The 17,217-nt window shown below is 41.3% G+C and overlaps 1 protein-coding gene across 1 annotated transcript in view; it reads left to right on the forward strand.

Moving 5' to 3' along the window:
- Nucleotides 1-2,817: 2,817 nt before the first annotated feature.
- Nucleotides 2,818-17,217, forward strand: part of PHACTR3 (phosphatase and actin regulator 3) — a gene marked incomplete at both ends in the record, with an annotated part of 110,782 nt that continues 96,382 nt past the window's right edge. Inside the window, one exon of the mRNA XM_082325695.1 lies at nucleotides 2,818-2,926. Within this exon, the coding sequence (XP_082181821.1) occupies nucleotides 2,818-2,926 (109 nt within the window). The remainder of the gene's footprint in view (nucleotides 2,927-17,217) is intronic.

The following is a 17,217-nucleotide window of genomic DNA, read 5'->3' on the forward strand; positions in this document are numbered from 1 at the left end:
TAGAGGCAATCCATATGTGAGTAGGTTAAAAATACATCAGTCTCATCTTGTGTGCTTTTATAGGGTACTAAAGCTGTCTCGGAGATATTCTTTCTTGGGTTGAAAATATTTTAATATATCGAATCTTGCATGAATGCTTAAATCTGATACGGAACTTTTCAACTATATATTTTATACAAGAAATGAGTATCGTTCTTCATTGCAGAAGGCAGGTATATCAATTAGTACAAACAGACTTCCGCAGAATTCTCTAGAAACCATCAGCATTTTCTAGCATGACCTGAAAGCTATCTAGAGAAAAAACATTTTAAACTTGCTACTTCCTCTTTTTTTAGATTTGGCTTATTATTACACTGTAAAGGGGAGATTTCTTACTTGAAAATTGGGCCCAGTACCTATGTCGGACTGTGCTATCTGTTTACACAGAAAAAACAAACCTATCATAAGTAATTTTTAGAATTCATGACTCCCTTTCAAAGTTGAGTCATGGCAACTCAAAAGCTTGGCTTGAGGGGGAAAGGAGTACAAAATACATCCTGATCTCTTTAAAGCATCCCTTAAACAAGTGTTTTGGATTTATTTGTTTGTTTGTTTCCTTGGGAATGTTTTATAGCATGATAAAAATGGTTCATTTAGCTGTCTTTTTGGAATTATGATGAGCTGTTTGACTAGCAAGGCTTAGACAAAATTACAAAAATTGACACTGAAAATGTGTCAAGATGGCAATGTTAAGCTCTCAAAAAAAACCCCAACTTACAGAATGTCCTTGCTACCTTAATTTATTCCATTGCATTATGATACAGCTTAGATTACACTACCACATGCTACTTTTTCCTTAGGATCTACCTCATACACAGCATGAAGGGATAGTACTCATTGAATGAGAAACTCTCTGATATTTTGCTTTAAACCTTTTGTCCAATTTCTGTTCTCATGACAATATTCAAACTCACTGTTAGATGCAGCAGCTTACCCAGCCATGGGCAGACATTACGGGAACAGCCACACTCAGGTCTTGTTCAGATGGGGTCTTTGAAGAATTTTCTTACCAAGCTCTACTTCGAATGCAGGCCCACAGTTGTCTTTTTATCAAAAGGTCGCTAAGTTGGCCAAACTTCAGGGAATACATAGCCCAAAGGTGACTCCCAAATGAGATGTGTGCAGGTGGTTAACTCCGAAACTCCTGCTTAAACAAAAAAGGCAAATACACTTCTCAGTGTGACAGATGTGATGAATTTTCGGTTAAAACCCCCCAAAATACAACAAAGACACAGCCCCACAGAACTGCTTCGTTTGCCCCTGCTTTCAGAAATGGGTAAAACACACTTGCTTTATATAAGGTACGCAAAATGTTTTCCATATATTTCTGTAAAAACAAATATGTGCATGAAGGAATGACTGCATTAATGGAAAATTTTCTGACACAAAGTTTCATCCCTAAAATTCGGCAAACTTATACCTGTCTTACGATAGGAACTCAGCTTCACGTATAGCCACTGCTCCTGAGTCAGCCTAAGAAATCTACTTGTAGGTATGCGTGTTCCTTAATGCTAGCTCCATACAAAGACAAAGGCAATGTTCAATGCACGTTCCTCAACACCACCCCTCTGTAATAAATGAGGAGAGAACCCGCGTGATCCTAACGAGTGCTGACGGAGCATCTATAGGACTTTACTAGGAGAGCAATTAAAAAGTGTCTCTGGTTTTTACAGGTCAAAACTCCAAGAAGATACCACCCGGAGCACCGAGTACGCACAAGCAGCCCCTCTTCCGTCACCCACCGCAAGACGGGGGGAGTCACCTTTCATTTAAGGAAACACTCCATAAAAACAGTTATTCCCTTTAAACAAATTCCCAGCCCAAACTATTCGGTCTGAGTCGAAACACCCCGTTTCCCCGGGGTCACCCTGCGACACCTCCTTTGCCACGAAACAGCCCCCAGCCCAAGGGGCGACACCGGGCGCGTCCCGCCGCAGCCCCGCGGGGACCCGCCGGCTCCGCGGAAGCCCCCGCCGAGCTGCGCGGCCGGGCGGGGGCCCCAGCGGGGCGCGGAGCGGAGAGCCGCGACCCCCGCCCGGGGGGGACGGGCGCCTCCTGATGCGAGGGGAAACAAACGGCCCCAGGCCACCCCCCTGCGGCCCCGGGCGGAGACGGGCGCCGGACGCCGAGCCCCGCGGTGGGCGAAGCGCCCCGAGGGACGGAGCGGTGCGGGGGGGGGGGGGGGGGCACCGGCGGGGTCCCGGTCCCGCATCCCGAGGGCGGGGCGGCCCCTCCCCACGCCCCAGTCACGTGCTGCCGCTCGGGGCGGCCGCCCCCAGGCCGCGCGCACCTGCGCCGGCCCCCGCCTTTGTGCAGTGCAGGTGCGGCGCCCGCCCCCCCCGCCGTGACGTCACGCGGCCGCTCGCGGGGCACGATGGGAGAATCCCAATGTTTTCCAACGGATGCGCTCAGCAGCGCGGCGGCTTGAGGCGACTCCGGGAGCGACGCTCGGGGGGGCGTCCCGGGAGGGGGCGTCCCGGGAGGGGGCGGCGGGGGGCCGGGCCGGCGGCCCGCGCCCCGGCTCTTCCCCACCCCGCCCGGCAGCATGGCCCACCCCCCTGAGGCGCCCGAAGCTGCCCCCTGAGCGCCCGGTGCCGGCGGAGCGCCCCGCCGCAGCCTGCCGACGGCGCCGGGGAAGATGCTGCCGCGGCTGGTCCTGCCCGGCTGACGCCCCGCCGCCGCCGCCGCCGCACCCCCGTCCCCATTGTCCCCCGGCCGCCTCCGGCTCCATGCGCGCCTCCTCCTCCCCCCGCCTCTGAGCTTCCCGCCCTCCACCTCATGGCTGCATCGGAAGAAGGGACCGGCTGCTTTCTCCCGAGAGGCAGGTCGCAGAGTGACCCCAGCATCCTCACCGACCCCGCGGGCCCCGGCGCCGGGGAGCACCCAGGTAACAACGGCCCCGCTCTCCCCGGCAGCGGGCGGGCGGGCGGGCAGGGGCGCGCCGGGATCATCCGCCAATTTGCAGCACGCCTGTCCGCGCCGGCCGGGCCGGCAATTGGGAACATATTTTCTGCAGTAAGTGCTGAAATGATGCAGCGGCTTAGCTCCAAATAGGATTACGGCGGAGCTCTTCCCGCGGCTTTGCAACCGCAGCCTTCGTCCGCGCCGGGAGCGTGCGGGGCGCGGCGGGCGCTGGGCGGCGAGCGCGGCCCCGGGGCCGCCCGCGGGCTCCCCGCCCCTGGGCGCAGCGCTCCGGCGCGGCAGCGGTTAAGGCTGCAACCGAGGGTTCACACAGAGCTGATTTATTACTTCGGTGGGGCGGGGGGAAATAAGGTCTCATAAAGCAGGCTGTTTGCATGGGGTCTCCATGGAGACACGGGGAAGCAGAGTCATAATTAAACGCTTTCTCCCCACAAGAAGGTAATTTTCACTTCATACGGTGAAGCGTAATCTTCTTATGAAGTGTAAGCACAGAGGGTGGTGCTGGGGGGACACAGCCCAATCGCTAGTATATAAATAGAATATGGTGATTAGATTTTTTTTTTTTTCTTTAACAATGGCTAATGAGGTTTTCAGCTTAACTTCACTTAGAGGAATAATTCTAAATGTCTGTTGGTGGTGACTCAGTAATTTCAGATTGTCAGAATCTAAGCAATGATGACCCCTTTAGAAAAAAAAAAAAGAAACAAATAACGACATCACTTTGATGTGATGTGATTGCACGGAAAGGCACAACAACAAGCTGGAAGCAAAGGCTAAGAGCCAGTTTACTCAGTTTATCTGAATAGATGGTCACACAAGAACTGGGAGGTTTCTTGATGAGAAAAGGAGTAATCAAAACAGTGTAAGACAATGAATGGGGTGGTGATCATCACTGCCCATGACACTGAATTCCAAACTTAGAAATGGGTTTGGGTTTTGGGTCAGGCACTATCAGCCTGGAAGAGACGGTCCCTGAATGCAATTTGGGATTGAACTTTAGTTCCGGCCTTTTTCAGATTACTGAGTGAATAAAATATTCCAGGCTCTTTTCATACACCTGCTATACTGCTTCCTTCTGAGCCAATGAGGATATTAATATTTGTAACTATTTTAAGTTCTTCTATTTATTTGTCTTATCAAACAATTCTGAGCACCTTGCTCTGGAGTGGAATACAAATTAAATTAAGGCACACAGTAGATGATTTGTCTCTGATGCCCAACTGTTCCTATACCCTAAGTGAAGGGAACAAAGGACTCTTCTAACGTGAACTGCTCGACTCGCTCCCAAAGGGGCAATCTTGACTGAAGGAGGAATGTATGTTTCTGCCATTTGATTTCTGGAAGCAGAAGTGACTAATGAAAGGAAGGCATATGCAATCTCGGTTTTAATTCCTCTACAGTATTTTCTGCTAATTAATTATTTTGACCTTTGTCAAATACACAACAAAGAAAGTACACAACATGTCTGACGTATAGACAAAGATATAAACATTATTAGGCTTTTTGTAAGGAGAAAGAACTATCAATACTAAGTAGCATTTTTTTTCCCCTAATACAGACTTCATCAGATAAGACAGTGTCCCATTGCATGGCAGAAGCTATACTAATATGCAAGAAAAGATGTCTGTTATGGTATTGTGTTATACATGCAATATATGGAGAGAAACAAAAGGTGATAAATACGTATGGTTTTTGTCCAGGTAGGTATAAATAGTTAGTAGTAGAGTTAGCACGTTTGGTAAGCTTTTCAGGTTTTACATTTGTTTATCAAATAGTACTGAACACTTGTATGCTTCAAAATGATAGTAAAATGAACATAAATGACTTAATTTAAATAATATTTTACCCTACAGTGTTGTAGGTAATCACTTACTATGAGCAATTTCATACTATCGGCTACTCAAAAAACTGAAATACAATTTAGACTACTGTAAGAATTATGTATGCTAGATGACGTAATTGTAATTTATCTTATTTTATTATTCTGGAAAATAATTTTATCATAATACTAACATAACCATCTTTGGACTCTAAGTCAAAAGAAACTCTTGGGAGTGCTAAATGACACATTCGAAGTTTGTGTTACATCCCAACCCTGCTCGCAGACAAACCACGTAGAGAAGTAAGTTTGAACATGTTAAGTCTTTGTTAATTTAAAAACTAGATTAATTTTCATTTAAGTCATGCATTTAAATTATACAGACAAATAAGCCAGTAACAAAGTATGGGTATAACTGAAGGATCACTACAAAAACATTCCTACTTACATATGGCATTTGAATGATGCTATATTCTTACTGGAGATGGACTCTTGTTTTGCAACATCTTCTTGAATGGATAATGTGGTCAAGGATTATTCTGCACCAATTCATTTGGCTATGTCTACCGTAGGAAAGTATATTGAGGTAGAAAATATGGTAATAGATGAATCCAGCCTATATTGTAAAGATGTTTTCTGGTATTCATGTGGGTTTGTTTAAAGACATAATTTATATTCCTTTTCTTGACCTATACAATTACAGTGGGGTTTTTTTAGCCCAGCTTATAAAGGAAATTTCAGTGACATAGCTGAGAATGTAGAGGTGGCAGCATATCGCTTTTCATGCCTTTACTAAGAAAATTTTCTGATGCCATGCTTTATTTTCCTTTCTCTCTTGAAGCGCCAGCTTAACAGTAGTATTGACAGTACTCAGCATGGGTACAAGAATTGCTGGCTGTCTTGCACAAGTTCAGAATCTTTTATCACTGGACCATATACTCTCTTTTTAGCTGATACTGAGTAATGTGAACATCAGATTCAAGGAACTCGGGATGAACAGACTTGGCAGATGCCAAGTGTTGGTTCACTTCCTATTGCTTTCATTTGCAATTTTTTTGATGAACTATTGCTTGAGGTCAAATCTCAAAGGGAGTTTCCCGTGTAAGAACAAAGCTGAAGTTTGTTTTTTGTTTGTTTGTTTGTTTGTGGTTTTGTTTTGTTTTTAAAGAGGACTCCCTCTTCTTCCAGCAAGAGCATGGAATAACTAAGTAACTGGCTGGTTCAAATAGCCTTAGATGTTGATTTTTGAGAAGTTCTGGACACTCGCAATCCTGACTGATGCCAGCAGAAGCTGCAATTACTCCAAGCCTTGAACAATCAGGGCTTCACAATAAAGCTTCTTATCTAGTGAGCTTTTCTTCACAAAGCATTCACTGTAGAAATGAAAAGCTATTTTATAACCTTGATTTACTAGAACAGATGTAATCTTTAGACTACAGTGAATTTTATCACACATAAAAAGCTTAAAAAATTACCACATGCCACTATGATCTTATTAAATGTTCCTGCAGTAAATAAGATAACAAGGTGTTCAGTAAGCTAGACTAGAGGTGGTTAATAGCTATTTATTCTAAAATAGGGATACAAATTCACTGATTTAGATCCTTCACGTACAACTTTAATTAAACAGCAGCTCCTCACAATGATCGATTAAGATGTCACAGTTGTGGTCTGAGAAGAAAATACGGACTTCAGTTCCCTGTGCAGGCTCTACTGACAAATAGATAATTTCCTCCAGCATTTAAATGGTGCATACAGTTGCTAGTGGTAGTGTAGAGAATACAGGAAATAGTATAAGAAAGATAAGAAGGAATGAATGTTTCTTTGTTTTAATTGAGTCAGTTATTTTCTCCTTGAAGACAAAATAATGCATTTCAGCCTGTGATTTAAGTGAACTATTTTAGGGCCACTGAGCAATATTTTATGAGAATTAGTATAGTACAGTGAACACTGGACTTCATATTTCAGTCTTTATTTAAGCACGCTGGCACACTGAGTGAGCAAGCCTTGAAGAGGAATATGTCCTGAATTTGAGAAACACCCATCAAAATACTTATGTCTTGCTTAACTACAGACTGTCTCTAGACTGTGCTGTTGTTAAGAAAGTGAATTTCATTTTTCTTATTGTGCCGTGACTTAATGCCAGATTCACAGGAGAATCACAATTAACACAACTTTAATTTGGAAATCCTCATAGGAGAGAGTTCTAAAACCAGTAGTATCCTTCCCTGCTTCCATTATGATGGCTGTTCAAAGTCCCATTGTTTTCACTGAGTTTGGGAGACGGCCAGAATATCCAATTGTATCAGATTTTGTGTATAAAGACACAACTTAATTGATTGTAGATCTGGGGTTAGCGCTGAGCTGAAAAACTACTCTAGAAAATATCACATCCTGCCATAACATCAAAGGGAATTTTTTGAGGCAGTTAAGAAAGTTTTAAAATGTTAAAACTCTAGTTAAGTTCTAATATAAAAAATTGAAAGGTGATGGAAGATGATTTAGATGGCAAAAGACAGCAATCACTTAAGAAAACATAATGCAAAGAGGGATTTAATTAGTTCCAGAGATCATAGTTTTTTCCTTTCCCCTTTCTCTTTCCCCTCCTCCATCTTTCCAGGTAAGGATCAAGAGAGAAAGGAGAGTCTAAACATGGCAGGGATCTGAAATTCAGAACAGATTTCAATATCACCATCTATTTGAGAGACAGTTGCAGGAAGCCAAAATATTGCTCTCATTATATCCTTCCAGCAGTCACAGGGCATAGAAAAGATTGACAATCTCATTTGATTTGTAGTCATAAAAGATAGGGCTCCACAGACTGAAGAAGACCCCACCATGTCAAAACTCCCTATCACTTGAGGAGATACAGACAACCATGACAATGTGTGAAAATGTCACCCCCCCCTTAATTTTGGGATAATCCATTTTAATTTGCATAAGTATACATTGGTGCCATCATGTTTGGCTCTCTGTGCTGCTACTTTTCCTCCCTGGCATCATGCAATTAATGAATGCTTTTTCAGGACTGGCACTACTGAGTTCTTCAGCGGGCCTTGCCAGTGGTCCACCGTGTCTTCCTTCTCCTCCAGTGTAGGATCTGTACCAAGGCAAGGAGCTGTTGTGGTGCAAGCAGTAGTGTTAGATATTCTTAACAGCTATATTAGCATAATTTCTTAGCATTCTTGTTGGAGAAGACTGACGAAGGGGCCTTCTCAGCTTCTATGCTCTTTGCTGTGGTGTGCTTCAAGATCTGACGAGTTAAAGCTACTTCAGAATAGTTGTGCCAGAGATGTACAACTATGTTGCTGCCAGACACTAATTCCCTTTTTATTTCTATTGATACCATGTATAACCAGCAGCACTGTGCACTGAATTAACTCAAGGAGAGAACAACTGCATAAAACTTAGAGCTCCTTCATCACTGTTTCTAGTTATCATAATTCAGAAGTTTTGTAGCAGGAAGCATTCTTGTAAGTATTCTTCAAGGATCTATGAAGAGAATTGAAGTGTTAGCTTCCTTTTACATTGTCTCTTTGGGCTGAAGGATGACCTGTAACCCAGCAGAGCCTCACAGGCAATAGAAGGGCATTAGCCATGTAAGTAATGCCTAGGGAAAGCCATAATGCAATAAAATACCGATTATAGGAATACTCTATACTAGGGCTTTTTTTTCCTCCTCCTCCTCCTTTTTTAAAGCCTAGGCTAGCCTGAATAGACTGTGCCACTCCCTTCATATGCCTACCATTGATATCTCATAACTGTTTAGGGTTGATTTATGCTGCTAAAGATTTTAATTAACACTTGTTGCTGACATATTTGTTCCTTCAACAAGTTTGCTCAGTTCAAGTCTTGTGCATTGTGTTAGGGAGCTCGTTAGCAAGCAGAAAGTTACGCTTTTCCTCCTTAGCTAGCAGGACACTACACTGGTAAACTGCATGATGTTGGAAGCTACTGGCAGGGGAGATGTGAAAACTCAAAAGCATATTAAAAGTAAAGTATAGTAGGTTTGGGCTGCAGATGCCTGTAAGGAACAAAGGGAAGGCAAAGAGAAAGAGGGGTACAATTGGAGTGCAGATAGATTGGTGCCAGCTTTCTGAATCTGCTCTAGTCATTTTTGCTGCAAATCCATTCTTTCCAGGCCTGTAATTCAGAAAATCTTGTAACCGTGTGCTTAACTTAAAACATGTGCTTAAGACACAAGGAAATTGATAGCAGAGGGAGCGCCAGGACAGAAAAAGATGCTCTTGATGCCCTGCCTGTCAGCTGGCTTGTGCTGTTGTCCTTTTGCAGTCATTTAGATCACTGCAACTTAAATCAGGGACTTGTAAGCTTCTCTCTGATGTCTTTAGTTGTTGCATAAATTTTCAAATTTGATACTAACACTTGAGTCAGGCCACCTATTAAATGTGGTTTTGTTTTTTTTTTCACCACAAAGATTTTGGTTTCCATTTCATTTTCCTGTATCAACAAGTCTGTTCTGTTAACAGTTTGTTTGCCCTGCATCGTATTTCTTCTGAAACAAGAAGTGTACCAGGCCTCCTACATCCTTTCCCAACACTATTAATTTATGAACAAAATTAAATAAGCTAGTAAGTGCTTTTGCTCCAGTTTATGACGTAACCCTATTTTTCATATATATGCAGCTTTGTGATATTTTAAGTTCTCTCGCTCAAAGTCAGAATGTTTCTGTTCTAATCTAACCGAAGGGCTCCCAGCAGAAACTTTTTGTTCCACATGTATTTAGTTCCTTGTGTGGTACCATGGGGAGTACATGCAGGAATACTCAGCAGAGATGAGAAACGTGCAGGATATTAATTTACATTCCAACTTAATATCCCATTTCCTCTTACACTGAAATCCAAATTTCAACCCTATAAGGCTCCACAAAACGTGTGTTATTTGTGGGAAGGTACAGCTAGAGTTTTTCATCGCATAGCACCAGAAAAATCATCACCGTATTACCAAGTACTGCAATGCTAGTTATCCTTTAACAAATGGGCCATTGTGCTTTTGGGAAGGTCTTTTTCTTTCTATCAAATCCCCAGTCCCTTGCTGGTCTGATCTAACTGGACCCCAAGTCCCTGTGATGGAGAGAAACTTCACTGGAAGCACTCAACTCCCCTTTTTTCCTCTGTCCTGCAGTAGAGAACCTCGTCCTAGCCCAGCAGCCCTCCTCCCCGGTGCATGACTCACCCCATGTGCACGACAGCTCTCCTCCAGCATTTTCCAGGAGGTGAGAGTAATCTCTCCATTTCTGGAGAGGAGAATGGGCACAGTGCACTTGGGCAAGCTGCATAGGTGGGACTTAGTAGATGTAGATTCTGGTGCTGTGAATGTGCAATTTTGGTGCTGCACATATTTAGATTTGCGACAATGGTGTGGTATCATTATGTTGCATATTACTCAACAAGATGCACACTTAATGCAAACTGCTTTATGCCAGTTGCCTGGGTATTTTACTTACTGAAACTACTTAGTTTCTTTTTTGGGATTCAAGAGAGAGCTTGGTGAAGTTATTTTTTAATGTTACTTTTGCAGCAGTTAAATGAGATCAGTTAATAAGTATGCTATTCATGTTGAGGGTTGTTTTTAGGCTTTTCTAAGGTTTGACTGTTCCCAGTGTTTGGAGACTTGTATTTAGCCTAATATTAGAGTTCTGTAAATGAAACAGAGACCTTTAATGGGGGGAAAAAAAAGTGTTCTACAGTTCTATTTTCTCCTAAATCCCAAGTTGGCAGGTAGTTTGAACATTGCTGAAAAGATACTTAAACCAATTAAACCTCTTTATCGAAGAACTGGAAATACTGATTATACACCATCATACCTAGACTGGATTTATGAGAGGGAGGTCACCATATCGGAAATACCTGGTGGTGTTTTATGAACTTTTTTTGCATCTATAAGTACTTCTGCATCCTTGAGTAATTGCTGAGGGTCCTATTTTCCTCCTAGCTTTACAATCATTTTCTTCTGAGCAGAAAGATTGCACAGAATCTCACTTTGAAATGCAGAAGCCTAAGGGACCATCACACAGTGCAAATGTGCACTCTGCTCCCACATTACAGAGCCCCGACGCACTGCTATTTTGATAGTCCAGATGCTTGTTGGTTCTCTCATTCTCACTGCTACTAGCAAAGCCCTTGGGACATGTAAAGGATTGGGTCTAAACTTGAATATCAGAGTTAGAGCAGGTAGTCTATCACATGTCAGTGAACGGTTTCTATTATCCCTTGTTGAATCAGAGTTAATTTATTAGTTCTAGAATGTCTTAAATATTATATTTCCCCAAGTTCCTGGGATTCCTCCGTCATGCACCAGAAAGAACCTAGTTACGTGCACACACGTTCTTTCTTCACATTTATGTTGGCTGCAGCAACTATACTCTGGCATTAAAAGCAGTAGGGATAACATTGCACACTGTGCAAACCATGCAGGATTGATTTTTTTATTTTTATATTGATATCTAAATAATGCATTTGCATCTTATTTAAGAAACTTTTAGGTCTTAAGTATACACTCATCAAAGCAAGCTGTATGAGTGAAAAAGGGCTTTTTCAGAGTTGCAGTATCTCATACATCCCACAGAGAAGTATTACAGGTCTCTTGTATACTCTCTACAAAGGGCATTTCTGTTTCCGTCCTTAACTCTTCAGATGTTTTCATGCATCACAAAAGAACTGTCACAGATTACAAAAAAGGTTCAGGCTCAGATTCTCCAAACACAGATGCCTAGTCTGAGAAATACCTATAGGCTATATCTGAAATAATGCATGATTGTGCCAGTTGCTGTGCAGCATATAAAGAGAAACTGTTCCCACTTTAAGCAGATTGCAATCTAATTTGAAAAAGACAGAAAACAGTGAAAAATTCCGAGTGTTTCTTATATTTTACATATGAGGAATTGAGCTGTAATTAATTGCCTTCTCTGAGTTTCTGTAGGAAGCCAGTGGCACTACTGGAAGTTGACTCTGGATTTTGTAAGGCTCAGTCCCATATCTTAGCCACAGACAGAGAAAAGTTAAATCAGAAAACACGTATTTGTCCACACCTTCCTGCCCAGCTTTAGGCAGGCATATGTACACCAGTTTCAGTAAGGACAGAATGTAAAGAAAAAAAGAAAAAAAAAGAAAAAAGAGATCAGTAGTTAGGCAGAATGGGCACTTGAACAGGATGGAAATGGTTCAGTCAGTCAGCCAGTCTATGGAGTACTGAAACCCTGTCTCATCTTTCTCTCTTTTATGTTACAGGCTTTATTTTAAAACAAAAGTAAACGCCAAATTTGATTGCATACATTAAATACAAGCACTCAGACTTAATTTGCACACATAATAATTTGTGCACACAATTAGTTGCTTCCCTGTACAAATAAGATAAATGTCTATGTCTGTCAAATAATAAAAAAACTTCACACTTTAGCTATGAATGAAGATGGTTTAAGATTCGTCAGTGAATTAATGTTTGCACCACACTGAAAATGTAATGAGTTACATAATGCTTGGAGTCATGGTTATCTGGAAACTTAACTGTTTATTTTAGTGAGTAGTTAAGTAACAGTATTAATCTTTCACAATCTTTAGTTTTGGAACTCTGTTTCAAGACTGCCCAGTTAGTGCTGTAGTGAATGGGCCACCCCATTTATTTATTTATTTATTTATAACATTATGGCATTTTTTAACCAAATTTGTGGCTTTGTATTTTTAAAATTTAATACATAGAGTTAATTACCCTGGCTTCTCTAAGCAGGTCACATCTATAAATACCAAAGAGTAAGTAAAGATAAATATGATACCTTCATTTTACTTCTAAATGTAGCTAGAGTTTGTGTGCTAATACAACAGATTCTTTGTGCCCATTAAATCCCATGCTTTTGTTTGAAATTCAAGTTGATTTGTGGCCTAATGTATACACAATTTATACATGCCCTAGACAGCACATCATATAACTACTTGATGCAGGTCAATAGCTTCATGCTCGAGTCTGCATAAATATTTCAGTAAGATGATCTTAATCAAAGGGTATCTTATCTTGCTCTCTGTAGTCCAGCAAGATCCTGTAATCACACACGGTTCCTGCATGCGGACCTGTGATTATAACTAACGAAAGGCATGTCCTTATGCATAAAGCACTTCATGATTGTTGCATATAATGAAGAGACAGTTCGTGTGTTAACTTCCTTATTCTAAATTTTTTTTTAACATCCTCAAACTTTTCTGTTGCTGCATAACCAGCAACTGGACATAGATCACTGCATGACATCAAACCAGTGAAGCCTTCAGCCTTTTCTGAGGGCTGCTACATCCCTCAGGCCACGCAGTCTTCCCTTTGTGTTGCCCGTATTGATCTACTGTGAATGTCTGTCACATCTCATACAGTTGCTCACAGAAGTCTGCATCTTACCTCTTAACTAAACAGCCTGCACCAAGACTTGTTTTTTCAACCTTATAAGAACATAAGAAATGCTCTCCTGGGTCAGAACTGTGGTCCATCCAGTCTAGTACAGTGTTCTTGACAGTGGCAGTAGAAGACGCTATTTAGGGAGAGCATACTTGCCTAAGCCCTGAAGCTTGAGACAGGCTGGAAGCAGAGCAAAGGGTGGCTGAATGAATACACATGAACACCAAATGAAATATTCAGGGTCAATCTTCTGTGTCTGAGTTCAAATAACATACACAGGTGTTGATGCTTTGGGCAAGTTTGCTCAGCATGTAGAACCAGCCCTGCTTGCTTGAGGGAACTCAGACAAAACATTAGTAGAAATCAGTGTCCAAGAGAGTTTCTTGGCTCCTGCAAGTACTTTTTAATTCTTTCATAATGAATGATATGAATCTGTGTGAAATATTCAGATAGAGAAAATAGTCTCAACAGAAAGGTTAGCTACAATTCTGCAGAAGAATTATACACGCTTCTCTATTTCCAGGTCTTGTCGTGTAAGAGATGCGATGAGATTGCTTTGCAAGAAGTCACTGTCTAAGCCAGAATACCTCAGCCTCCAGAGTTAAAATGCTTTCAGTTATGTATGACGGGCAGAGCTGGGGAAGATGACAGCAAGTTTAGGACTGGAGCCTTGTTCCCTGCGAACAATCGTTCCAACAACTTGTTCCCTGCATTTTGAATGAGCGTGGCAGAGTGAGGCAGGTGGATTAAGAACCTTGAATCTTGACCATCCCAAATTGTTTCAGTAGCAGAGAGAAAATGACAGTACAAGTGAAAAACACGCTCAGTCAACAGTGTGCCAGTCACCTCTAATGATGGCTCAGAGCAAGGGGGGATTTCATGAACTACTGCAGAAGAGGGGAGAAAAGTTGTACAGCCTTTCACTGGCAGGCCTTGGAAATCGCAGTTGTTGAGGTGGTTTGACAAATTTGGTTCTGTACGCTTGCCTTCTTTCCAGCTACCTAAATCCCCAGCCCCTTTTGGGTTGCTCACACTGCATGGTAGCGTAGGTAACGCTGACTTAATTGGGTTTCTCTGAAGTTTATGCTTTGCAGATGGGACTTCTATAATTTTGTAAGCTCTGCATATATGATAGAAGAAAAAAATTGGTTTTGTTTTTTTTTTTTTTTTTTTATTATAGCAGCTATGCAGACTGGGTAGCAGCTTTCTGGGATTGCAGAAGTTTCAAGGAGAAAAGCATCCTATTTTCAGATACAGCAGTTCAGCTTAACTTCAGCTAAAATGTTAAATGTTTACTTCCGTAACACTTGCTCATTTGACTTTGCTCTATGTTGCGATGCCTAGAAGCAGAGATTAAGTACTCATATTAGAATATTAACTATGCAGAGAAAGCTCTAGAAAAAAGAAAATGGAGCCTAGTCTTTCATTCATACAAATTCTCCACTTGTTCACCATGAGTTTTAAATACCTAGTTCCTTGTTTAACTCAAGAAAATTAATAGAAAAATCAGAACTGAGATAAAGTATGTATATCACTTCAGATTTCACATATGAGATACTTAACTCTAGAGAACCTAGCAACCTGTAACACTTCTTCCTGCAATCGAGGAACATAAGTGAACTTGCTGTCATCTAGGAATCCCCTACATTTAGGAACGTAACAGAGGTCCTGAAGAACATACTATTTTACTGTAAACTCCTGATACTAATTCAGAATTGAACGGTGTGATACAAAAAAACTACATCCTCACTAAAATCATGACTCTGCTAGATCAGTAATAGGAGCAAATATCACCCATTGCCTGAGGGTAGTTTACTTGAACCCTTGCAATAGCGGTTAACTTAACAGATTTCATGATCAGATGCGTATTTTCTTAAGGCAAACATAGGGTATGTGAACAACAGCTGTCAAGACAGATAGCAAATACACTTCTTAATGTTATGGTGTACATTTTCTGCTGTAATTCAACCAGAAGAATAAACTGAAAGGAAGACAAGTAAAAGAGATCATTTTAACAAGCAAAAGTACAAAGAAGCATCCTTCAAAAATCCGGAATATTGTGAATGAAAACATTTTAAGAAGGGGCCCCTAACTCATAACAGAAATGTATCCTGTATCTCTCTTCTTTAGTCCAAGAAAGGATCTTTGAAGACAATAGGCTGATCGGGAAAACTGGAATTCCTCCTGTCTCACTGGGTTGGTGCTTTCCTACATTCTCTTGTTCTCTTGTGAAAGAGTAGAGCTTGTTGCAACTTTTTTTTTTTTACTTTTCAAGTCTGTTTTCTCTACAGTTTTTTCACTTCTCTGCCATCTAGTCTGAGTTCACTCTGTTAGCTAGCACTTTTCTTCTGCCTTAGCAAATGCACGAGCCCCCTGCTCCAGATGCCTTTCTCCCGAATTATTCTTCTGGAAATAGAATGGGTGTTACTACTGTAACAACAGAGAAGCCAGCAAAGCCTGCCTTCCCATATTTTCAGCATTTTCAGTCCTCAATTTGATCTTAAACTGTCAAAAATCTCATTTATGACTTATGCCTTAAGATTGGATCCTCTCTTGTCTAATGAAATGTCAGTCTGACTGAAAGCTATTCCCTTAGGGCACTTACAGTGTCTCTCCTGTGTGGATGCTTCGGTGCGTAAGCAAAACTGACCTCACGCTGAGGCTCTTCCTACAGGTAATACTCAATAGGGTCACTAGTGTCTTTTTTCATGAACTATAGCCTTTGTTGAAAGTTGCCAGTAAGCTCCAAAGTTATTGTGGGCAACATGAGATGAAAAGTGATTAAATAACCCTTGTTTCTGAAAGAAGAACCTGGGAGCAAAAAATAGAAGAAGCAGTTTTCAGTAACTTGCTGTTCCATTTATATTTTTCTCACTCTTGCTCTCATAACACTACTTCTAGGATGTGTTTAGGCTTTATTCCAACATATCAAAGGTCTCTAGTTCTACCAGCCTCTTCAAAAAACCCTGCACTGTGACCTGGGGCATTACTCATCTATCTTATGTGGGAGATGATGTTTTATATAATCAGCTCTCTTGTGTCCTGCACCTGCAGAAAATTCACTCCACTTCCCATCCTGGAATTTATCTATTCCTCTATTTCTTTGCCTGTTGAGCATTTTAGACGTATTTTGCAGTAACTTGTTAAAAAAACCAACACCACACCCCTCCAGCAACACCCCCCTCTCCCCCAACCCAAACAAAAGCCACACTGCCAAGAGCTTATGCATTTTGAGATCATGGTTTGTTCGGCTCCTCTAATGAAGTGATTTTAAAGGAGTTAAGTTACTGAATATGCTCTTCGCAGCTTAGACATCATGAAAATATCAGCAGAGAAATACCCCCTAAATTTTTTAATAGGTATGTATGGGATGATGTTTTCACTCTATCCAAAAGGACAGATCTCTCAGAAGGAGAATACACCTTTTTATATATTTTTTTTCTTTTTTTTTCTCATTCTATTAAAAGAAATGGAAGGCTACTTCTGGTGGGTTTAATTAATTAGTTTTTAATTCAAATTCCCCTCCCACCCTCCCTCAAGAAATTCCCCTGCAATTTGCCATCACAGCATTGCAGAAATCTTTTTTAGATCTTGGTAGCTGATGTAAAGTTGGCTGAGAACAAAAACTACTTTTGAACAGATTAATCTAAATATACATATCCAAGTAAAAAAAAAAAAAAGTGCAAGTAGATACCCTAGATCTTCAAAATTGACATTCTTTTCAAGTAGTTTCTTGAAGAAAGGGGAGAACCTCAGGTATTACATCATGTCTTTTCAGAAATACTAATTTTTAAACACCAGAAAACTTTTTTTTCCTGCTTTATGTTAATGATCTGATTTTTAGCCTGATAGTGCCTGTTAAAATGAAATCATACAGGCTTAGAAATATCTTTTCTGACAGAAAGAGACAAGTCTAAGCATATCAGAGCCAACACGAATGCCTGCAGTTTAGGGATTTTGTTGTTGTTATAGATCATAATATTCTCATAATACAAGAGACATTACGGAAATATGGCATAGTCTTATTTTGCCTGACATTG

The sequence above is a fragment of the Platalea leucorodia genome (assembly GCF_965183815.1).
Source record: "Platalea leucorodia genome assembly, chromosome: 13".
Classification (NCBI taxonomy): Eukaryota; Metazoa; Chordata; class Aves; order Pelecaniformes; family Threskiornithidae; genus Platalea; species Platalea leucorodia.